Source organism: Mya arenaria, chromosome 2, assembly GCF_026914265.1.
Source record: "Mya arenaria isolate MELC-2E11 chromosome 2, ASM2691426v1".
NCBI lineage: Eukaryota > Metazoa > Mollusca > Bivalvia > Myida > Myidae > Mya > Mya arenaria.
The window spans coordinates 26,408,238-26,418,736 of NC_069123.1; the positions used below are offsets into that span (position 1 = coordinate 26,408,238).

At 38.1% G+C, this 10,499-nt stretch overlaps 1 protein-coding gene across 2 annotated transcripts; it reads right to left on the bottom strand.

The window, feature by feature from the left end:
- Positions 1–1,264: 1,264 nt before the first annotated feature.
- LOC128224504 (uncharacterized) lies at positions 1,265–8,336 on the bottom strand. 2 transcript variants are annotated; one of them, XM_052934372.1, is made up of 6 exons: positions 7,602–8,336; positions 6,862–6,969; positions 4,685–6,215; positions 3,356–4,145; positions 2,837–2,944; positions 1,265–1,933 (listed from the first exon to the last, which is right to left on the bottom strand). In XM_052934372.1, exons 1-3 carry the CDS (start codon positions 7,890–7,892, stop codon positions 5,736–5,738), a joined length of 879 nt encoding a protein of 292 aa, XP_052790332.1. In that variant the 5' UTR covers positions 7,893–8,336; the 3' UTR covers positions 1,265–1,933; positions 2,837–2,944; positions 3,356–4,145; positions 4,685–5,735. The 2 variants fall into 2 exon arrangements, with proteins under 2 accessions (XP_052790332.1, XP_052790323.1); XM_052934363.1 differs by lacking the exons at positions 6,862–6,969; positions 7,602–8,336 and having other exon boundaries at positions 4,685–5,107.
- Positions 8,337–10,499: the final 2,163 nt, after the last annotated feature.

Consider the following 10,499-nt stretch of genomic DNA (forward strand, 5'->3'; position numbering starts at 1 on the left):
ATTTGGAAATAAACTATAAACTGTGTTTTAATTAATCGTGTGTATTATTATTAGTTTAAACTTTATCTATTTGTATGAACCATTATGAAGGAAGTTACATAAACGTATGTTAAGTCACTCTCGATGGTACGGTGTTGCGCGAGAGGGTGGTCTTATGTTGTGAGGAAAACTGGAGAAGCTGGAAAAAACATTTAAACGTCTTTACTCGCATGCGCCCAGGTCGGGTAGCGTTTGTGAGAAGCGAGTGCGCCAACCACTGCGCTAACCAGACAACTTCTCTTTTATTGTTAATATCATGTATACATTTTGACCATCTTTTAGGCTAGATATCATGCAATATATTAACAAAGTAAAATAATTATATTCAGTATATGCCTTCCGGTGATTTATACAGATATATCAGTTTAATAATAGTAATTGTACTGTTTCAAACACAGTGAAATAATATTTGGATAGTATTCACTGTTTTGAAGGTTTAGCCCAACCTCACTTTCAAATCAAACGTCAGCATGCACAGAGCGTTGGCATAAAATGTGCACCAAAGGTAAACCTACGCCACTCGTAAAATACGGCTTTTTGTGCTCACAAAGTGAAATATATTGCTATCATACACTGAAACAAATTATCATTTCCTACATATTTCAAGTTGCCATTGCCGACTAGTCTCTTTCGGTTGTGCTACATACGTAAATACTTACTGCGAAAAACATGCTTTATTTTGAGCTTGATACATTCTAAGTTTCATCACTAGTTAATTGAGCAGAATCCACTAGTTTGACGCCCGCCCCAAAACGACATCATATAAGTATCTATCATGTGTTTCCGGTTAGAAAAATCCGACCCGAGGGCACGCGCGTTAGCCGGTAACGAGGCTGCCCTCGGGTCGGATTTTTCTAACCGGAAACACATGATAGATACTTATACGATTCCCGGGACAATAGCTCACCCTTTTCTTCTAGCTCGTGAATGGAACCCTCAACGTCCACCGCGTTCTTCATTCTCGCACGACCAGACGCCATTTTTGTCAAATTGAACTTAAACTATAAACAATGACCGATCGGCTGGCGGCGCGCTTAACAGTGAAAGCGCTTAAAACAGCGCCACCTATATATCACCTATATATCAGAAAACTATGGGAAAAGAGTGACGTCAGAGATCGCTGAATAAATATCATATGTATATCGAAATTCTTAAAATTACATAATATTTCAAACCTGCATTTCAAATTTTTGAAAAGAATGGACATGATAAATGAACACTACGCTATCCACGGACGCTGTTTAATCTGCGTTTTATGAAACAATACTGAGAAAAGTAGGAGAGAAAGTTCTTATCATCAAATTTTAACTCTAGTACACGAACGCTGTTTAATCTGTAGTGAATAAAACATTATCATATAGTTAATACTGTCAATATTTGACCTAGGTATACGAACGCTAACGCTAAAAATATAGAGAATAATAGCAAAGAAAGTCTTCTTTAAATAAGAGTTTGTCTCTTGTACACGAAGGCTTGTTAATATGTAGTGAATTGAACATTACTAGTTTATATTGTCATAATTTTACTCTTGTATACGAACGCTGTTTAATCTGTTTTGATTGAAATAATATAGAGAATAGTAGCACAGGAAGTCCTTTTTAAAACAAAATTTGACTCTTGTACACGAACGCTGGTTAATCTGTTTTTAATCGAACATTACTAGATAGTTTATACTGTCATAATTACACTCTTGTATACGAAAGCTGTATAACATGGGTGGATTAAAATAATACAGAGAATAATAGCAAAGTAAGCGTTTTTATCATTAGAGTTTGACTCTTGTACACGTTTCCATATGGTTATCCAGCAGGTGTTTTAACCGGTCACGTCGTTTCAAAAGAGTTGCCACCTCCTGTTGGAGTTTCGTGTGTTCTTCGATCTGTTTATTCACAGCCTGAAATCAACATATTACATAGACTTTACTTTTAACCAATTTGAGAAAATAATGCATCCAGACACGTTTTTAATACCATGGTTATGAGATCTCAGCATTTAATTACTCAAATTATTTTAATGATTTCTATGAAAAAAATGCACACAGAAATGTCCAGAAGTCTGGAAAAACCGCCTTTATATGCTTTGGAAGTTTAATCGCCAGCTATCGTCTCCATTCGATGAGAGTTACTTAACAAATAATAAATGCTTCATCCTTCACACATATAACTATCCCCTGTCTGCACAGCATATATGATGTAGCAAACTGTGTTGTTTATGCACCAGTCATTTGTAACCACGCCCCCCCCCCCCCCCAGGTCCGGGGAATAGCCGGGACTTTCACTTTCGGTCCAGCCAACCCCGAGTAAAATCCCCGCCCTGTGGGCACGAACTGATGGTTAAACCCCGACCAAATGCCCCCGCACCCCAGTGACTCTATATAAGGCCCTTTCTCGGCTTAATTTGGCGCTATGACAAAACAACCGCGGTCACCCGGCCCTACGGGGCCACCTGGAAAGTAAAAACACGGCCCTTTTCCCCGGCTATCCCCGGTATACCCCCGGACCTGGGGGCCGTGGTTACAATTGACTGGTGCATTATTGCATGTACTTTAAAGCAAAAAAAAAATTAAGAGCTTGTTTCATTCCAAGTTTCATCACTAAGTCTAGTTAATTGAGCAGAAACCACAAATTTAAAACACGTCCGATTAAAACTAAAGAAAAAGTGGGAAAGGCGCCAAAATCAGAAGGGCAGACAACTGAACCTTCGGCAATGCGAAAGATTTCCCTTCCTTAATAATTATTAAATTTCCTCAAAATTTGTTAAATTATGTAGATTGGATTGAAATTTAACAAAAATTAACCTTTTTCAATTCTGTTTCTCTGTGTTGTTTCTTTTTTCTGTGTTCTTTTGCAGCTTGTCGATTACGTTGCATTCGTCTTTCTCTGCGTTGGATTTCGTCTTCAGAAAGCTGATAAAAATAGAGTAAAATGAACAATTACTCAAACATCGATATATTTTGTTGAAACTCTACACTAGTCTGATTACAAAAGAATTGAGTGAATGCGTAAACAATCGCTAACTAATTATGAAAATCAACCTGACCTAACAGTTTACCTGATACGTCCTAGCACTCCGATCTATTAATGGCAATACTGGTTTTCCTTCAGGCAGCTAACGAAGTTTAATTACAAAACAAGTGAGTGTTTGCGTATACAATAGCTAACTAATTATAAAAACCTGATTGAAAACAGTGTGTTTATCTGATACGCCCGAATCCTGGTTTCCCTTCAATTGAGTGTTTGCAAAAATATAAAAAAAATATATGTATACAATAGCTAACTAATTATGAAATCAACCTGATCGAAAAGAGCTTGTTTACCTGATACGTCGTTTTCTTCGGACCTGCATGTATAAATGGCAATTCTGATTTCCCTTCAGTTAGCCTCCGGAGTTGTATCTTAAGTTTAAGTTCTTCTTTAATCATTGGTGAAAGTGGTAGCGGCGTGCCTGCCCCTGACTCACCATCATTGTTCAATGACGAGTTCTTCCATCTGATTCCCGTTTCCTTAATTAAATTGACATAGTTGCAATGTTTGACGCTTTCACCTTCTTTGTTATTAAAATTAAGATATTCGGTTCTAAAATTTTCTTCAACATCTAAGAATAAAGTAGGTGCAAGGTATTCATCGCTATCCTCAAAGCTGGACGGACTAGAATCCGCCGAACTACTATGAATTTGTATGCAATCGGTAGAGTCAAGAGTTTCATTTTCAAGAAACGTCGGTAACGAAGGTCTAGGCGTTGATTGTACAACTGATTCGGATGTCAAACAGCCTGGGTCGCTAAGGCTTCCTGGTGATCCAGCTATCCTAAGTGGTTCAGGTGTCTTAATATCACTCTTGTGTTTCTGAATTCCTTCAAGAATGGCTTTTGTATTAGCATTAGCATTATGTTTCCTGTTTTTCTCTTTCTCCTTTCTAGTCACAGGTAGATGAAAACTTGGTTTAAAATGCTCTGACACAGGACACCTCTTAAATTGTTGTTCCTTGCTACTCCCAACAGACGATGACCAATGGTTGTGACTACGTTCTATCGATAGATGGCTTCTTTTGCTGACCGGTGGACATATTAAAAGCGCCATAACTGTTCCTATGAAGGCGCATTATATTCTGTAATACAAACACGTCATACGATTCGATTATAATATACATTCGTCTGAAAATTCTATTATTATAATTAGTTTTTAATTTGATACCAGAATTGCAGAAAAAAGTACAATTCATGTATAGAAAACCATGTTGAAGCGGGGAGCGTGCCCAAGCCGGTAGAGTCAAGACATAAATAGAATATTGACAACAAATTAAAACTCCTCGCACACAAAGACTCTAAAATAAACTGAGGGATAATTTATGCTTCAAGTCTTTGTTGAAAAGCGTTACTAACGCTATTCAAAATTCTGGACATCAAAGACAATATTTGAGCATATATCAACATTTGTTGATGGGTTTGCGCCGTCAGTATCTTACATTTAATAATACTACACATGTAATAGATTTCCCCCATTTTATTTCGTAACAAAAAGTGGCAAAATCATTGAGCATAATTCATTTTGAAACTGACTAGAATTCGTTTTATCAAACGAGTATACAATTATCATTCTTTTAAAAGACTGATAAGCATAAAACACAAGTAAATGGTGAGTACATACCTTAATAATAGGCTTTCACTGACACAAATTTAGAACACATCCTTCTCATACATGAATGATAAATACATTATTAGTTGGGATCCCAAAACTATAATGACGGATAATGAAACGCCACGTGTGCCTATTTTGCGATCCTGCCCGCGTTGAGGGAAGTTTTCAATCAATGGAGAATTTATCTTTTTGCATTAATTGCAAATTTTCACTTTTGAAGCCGCCGTTAACCCACCTCTTTATACCTGTGTTATCATGTAGATATATTGAGTTTTCACATTCTTTTACTTACATGTAAACTATGATATAATAAAAGAATATTGAGATAAGTTGAATTGTCACTTGTAATAAAGGTAACTTATTCGACATAAATAATATCATCCGTGATGTTATATTTTTCGTAGATGTGCATTTATACTGTTATTTGTACTAACATGAAAATACTTCTTGTTTGCATCAAAATATTTAATTTTGGAGGATGTGATAAATTATGTACAGGCATATAGATAAGTAAATAAAAACTGAGTATACATTTCAGTTCCAGTTCAGTAAACATTTCTGACCAAGGCCAGGGACGGGCAAGGTTTTAATGTCATTGTGGGCGTAAATAAGGGGCGTAAAAAAGGGTGCTAACTATTTGACTTGAATTTGGGAAAAGGGGTACTCCTCAAAAATTATTTTAACAATTCATTAAGTCCGAAATGATGTGTTGTGAGCGTACTTTAATTATTTCGATTGAGCTCCTATAATGAAATGAAATGTAAACATGGACGATTTAGGGAGTGGGGAGGCGTGCACCCGGCCCCTGGATCCGCTAGTGAATGCTGTTTTAATTGTTATTTAAACTTGATAATTACATATATACAGTGTAATAAATGTTCTTGCATGTTTATGAATGATGTAAGGGCCCTCGGGGATGGCTCCGACACAATCGCCCCTATTACGGGGCAAATAAAAATGACCCTCGAGGTCTCAAAAAGAAAAGAATTAACAGATGATAATTAATAGAAACAAATTGTAAAAAAATCAAATTTATTTACAAATCAAATACATTTTGTAATCAATTTGTATCATTAAGCATTTTAAGAAAAGATTCACCAGTTTTATGCTGATGAAAGTCAATTATTTGTCCGTTGCTTGTGCCCTTATGCAAGCTTAAAATCTTTTTCAAATCACTAACATTTATCACTGGTATCGCAGTCGGACACTGAACACTCGAAATTTCATTTACAGGTTCAGCCATGGCAAGTTTGTCAAGAATAGAATTGCTTGGAATTTCGTAATTCCCTCCATTGTTTGTTAGGACATCGACATTTTCATTGTCTTCCGTTGGCATTTCAACACTATCTTCTGTGTTGGTCTGCGGCTGTTCTTCTCTTGTTGAATGAGATTCAAGTTCAATTGCCCGCTGGAGCGCTAGCGCAATCTCATATTCCGGCAAGAACTGTCGAAGACCGTCTAATATTTTCTTCTTCTCATGTTCCATTTTTGTCATCGATGATTTAAGCTCCCAATTCTTTTCTTCGAATTCCTCTTTCAGCTTATCAATGAAAATAAAAGCGAAAACATTTTTAAATATATTAAGACACATTTATATACAGGTATAACTATTATAGAATTTATCTTGCTTTAGCAGAAAAAAACATCTTGAATTATAAAATAGGAAGCCATTTTAATATATAAAAATAGCTTAATTAATCGATATATATATATAAATTCTAGACAGTCGGTGCATATAACTTTCAATGACTATACCATATGACCGCACAATGGCGCTGTGCTTATGCGCCAGTCAATTGTAACAACGCCCCCCCCCCCCCAGGTCCGGGGTTATACCAGGCATAGTGGGGGGAATGGGCCGTGTTTTTACCTTCCAAGTAACCCCGCAGTGCCAAAGGAATGCGGTGGTTTTGTTTTCGCGCCGAAAATAGCGGGGAATGGGCCTAACCTAGGATGCCCCTGGGGTGCGCGGGGGCTTTTGGCAGGGATTTAAACAGCAGTTTGTCTCAGCAGGGCGGGGATTTTACCGGGAGTTGGCTGGACCGAAAGTCAAAGTCCCCGCTTTTCCCGGACCGGGGAGGGCCGTGGTTACAATTGACTGTTGCATTAATATGATATGTATTTAGTAATTTTAAGTATTTAGGTCAAAATTATTCGCGTGGTGGGATATTGCGAAAGATGCTTACCTTCAAATTTTCAGAGTATGACTGTTTCTGCTGCTCCCGACTTCTTTTGGCGGACTTCCTGTTGCTTTCTCGGCGCTTTCTGTCCTTCTCTTCTTCTTCTGGCGACATCTACGACCATAAAAGGAAATTAATTATGATATATAACTATGGGTGAAAATTAAAAGAGAAAATATTTTGCAGAAAAATCCAAACGGACAGACTGAAAGCATATCAATTTGGCTTTTCCATTATGGGTGAAAATCTGACCGGTGCCTACCACGGGGCCGTTTCATAAACAAAAAACAAGGAGCGGTTTGCGTACGAAGGGGAGATTTTGACATTAATAATGAATTTAGCATAAATGACTGAGCACCTGTTCGTAGTTTTTATCTGGTATGCACCATTATGATGTGATCTGCGTGCAATGGTTTGTCTTTTTTTTACATTTCCGTGAAACTAACCTAGTTTATATTCAGATCCTGTTATTTATATGTAATAATGATCACTTGTGGTTCACCCGGCGCCCCCCCCCCCCCCACCAAAACCCCTTGAATCGTCCAAGTTATTACTTATTACCCCCCACCCCGCCAACACTTTAAACCAAATAAATTTAGGTTATGTGGGAAGGTTGCAAGTCAAAAGGATACGCCCCTTACTTACTTACACCCCCTCTTACATCAAATCCTGGAACGCCCCTGATGAAAAAAAAACGATATGCACTTAGATGGAGAACAAATAAAAATGCAGAACTATTGCCTCACCTGATAAGTCTTTGGGTCATCATCGTTTATCTTTATTTGCCCCAAACCACTCTTCTCCCTGTTTTCCGTAATCTTTCTTTTCAAACTATTTCTTATTGCACCGTTGCATATTCCCTTTGGTTCCAAGATATCTCCAAAACTCCTGTTGCTCTCTGAATCGGATGCATAAGAACATTTAGTCCCAAATAACAGTTCCGTTCCCTCTCTATCCCTCATCCCCTCCAGAAATATTGGGCTCTGGCTTTGTGATTCCGGGCCCTTATTCAATTTCGAGGTACTATTAGTCCACATGATTTCACTGCGAGTGACTTAAAGTTTGCATGTCGTGGTGGTTATTTTTAACATATTATGGTTTCCCTTGTAAGATTGTCCACATAAAAATATAGCTTTGAGTTTTGAACTGAAAGGATAGTTTCTTGCAAGTAATTTTGTTTCATTCAATTAGTAAAACGTCTTTAACTCAAATATGTGGCGTTCGTATCCATTTATTTTCAAATTCTTTATACATGCTTTGCACTCTCGTGACAAAGTATCACTTTTTAATAGAGAATATTTTGTTGTGGGTATTTATAACAATATCTAAACACTGGAATCCCGTCTAAGTCATTGACGCAGATATACGCCGTTCCCTTGAAAAGCGCAGGTTATATATCGCAGCTATAAGCGCTGGTATATAGACTTCTTTCTAAAATCTCGATTCGAATACTTTGGTCAGCGCCTACTTCCCCATACCGTGTATATTGCGACTTATTGTATTGTTAATTTGGTATTTAATAATAATTATCTTATATACAAAAGGTTTGAAATATCGAAAATGGTTCGAATGGGAAAACCGTGGTTATTTTTGTAAATATTGGGAATCCAAGGATTGGTATTTCCATTTCTATTTTAACGCTTGTGGGTCTCCTGTCTAACTACGATAAAGACAATTCTTTGCCCTACATTTTGTACTGAACGTGTGGTTAAAGATATCTTAGAACATATCACACGATTCAGTTATCACTGCGCAAGTTAAGATACACTTTATATTATTTATAGCTTGCCCTATTGCGAATAATGAATTGTTATCGCGAGTTTCTGTCGTTTCATTAAGTTTAACTCGCATTTGTTTATTCACACGATCCACATCGTACCGAGATGTTACAAACAATACTGATAGTTTGATAGTTTATTCAGAAAAACATGCATACATAATGTCCATAAGCATACATCTGTGAAAAGATAAATATATAAACGCCGTCGATATATCAATGCAATATTAATACTATGCAGATAAAGCAAATATAACTTTATGGAATGATTACAAATCAAGTAAGTATTATAGGTAGAGCCGTGGTATAAACAATGTATCAAGCATGTGACAGAAGGAGATCAGCGTGCATTTACGTTTTCACTAGCGGATCCGGGGGGGGGGGGGCGATGGGACATAAAAAAGTCCAGGTCTACTTTTTATTTTCATTTAAGAGAAAAACTTATTAAAAAATCACAAAATGCTACTTAAATGTAATGGCCCCTATAATGGAAAACCTTTTGGCCCCTTTAAACTAGTCTACAGTGTTGTGGGGCCTTTAAACAGGTCCACAGTAAGTACACAGTGTTTTGGGGCCTTTAAACAAGTCCACAGTGTTTTGGGGCATTCAATCAGGTCCACAGTGTTTTGGAGCCTTTAAACAAGTCCACAGTGTTTTGGGGCCTTTAAACAAGTCCGAAGTGTTTTGAGGCCTTTAAACAAGTCCACAGTGTTTTGGGGCCTTTAAACAAGTCCAGTGTGTGTTTTGGGGCCTTTAAACATGTCCACAGTGGTTTGGGGCCTTTGAACATGTCCAAAGTGTTTGGGGCCTTTAAACAAGTCCAAAGTGTTTTGGGGCCATTATACATGTCCACAGTGTTTTGGGGCCTTTAAACAAGTCCGAAGTGTTTTGAGGCCTTTAAACAAGTCCACAGTGTTTTGGGGCCTTTAAACAAGTCCAGTGTGTGTTTTGAGGCCTTTGAACATGTCCACAGTGTTTTGGGGCCTTTAAACAAGTCCAGTGTGTGTTTTGGGGCCTTTAAACAAGTCCGCAGTGTTTTGGGGCCTTTAAACAAGTCCACAGTGTTTTTGGGGCTTTAAACAAGTCCACAGTGATTTGGGGCCTTTAAACAAGTCCGCAGTGTTTGCGGGCCTTTAAACAAGTCCGCAGTGTTTTGGGGCCTTTAAACAAGTCCGCAGTGTTTTGGGACCTTTAAACAAGTCCACAGTGATTTGGGGCCGTTAAACAAGTCCTGTGTGTTTTGGGGCCTTTTAACATGTCCACAGTATTTTGGGGCCTCTAAACAAGTCCACAGTGTTTTGGGGCCTTTAAAAAGTCCAGTGTGTGTTCTGGGTCTTTAAACCTGTCCAAAGTGTTTTGGGGCCTTTAAACAAGTCCAGTGTGTGTTTTGGGGCCTTTAAACAAGTCTAGTGTGTGTTTTGGGGCCTTTAAACATGTCCACAGTGGTTTGGGGCCTTTAAACATGTCAAAAGTGTTTTGGGGGCTTTTAACAGGTCCACAGTGTTTTGTGGCCTTTAAACAAGTCCGCAGTGTTTTGGGGCCTTTAAACAAGTCCGCAGTGTTTTAGGGCCTTTAGGCAAGTCCGCACTGTTTTGGGGCCTTTAAACAAATCCGCAGTGTTTTGTGGCCTTTAAACAAGTCCAGTGTGTGTTTTGGGGCCTTTAAACAAGACCAGTGTGTGTTTTGGGGCCTTTAAACATGTCCAAAGTGTTTTGGGGCCTTTAAACATGTCCAAAGTGTTTTGGGGCCATTATACATGTCCACAGTGCTTTGGGGCCTTTAAACAAGTCCGAAGTGTTTTGAGGCCTTTAAACAAGTCCAGTGTGTGTTTTGGGGCCTTTGAACATGTCCACAGTGTTTTGGGTCC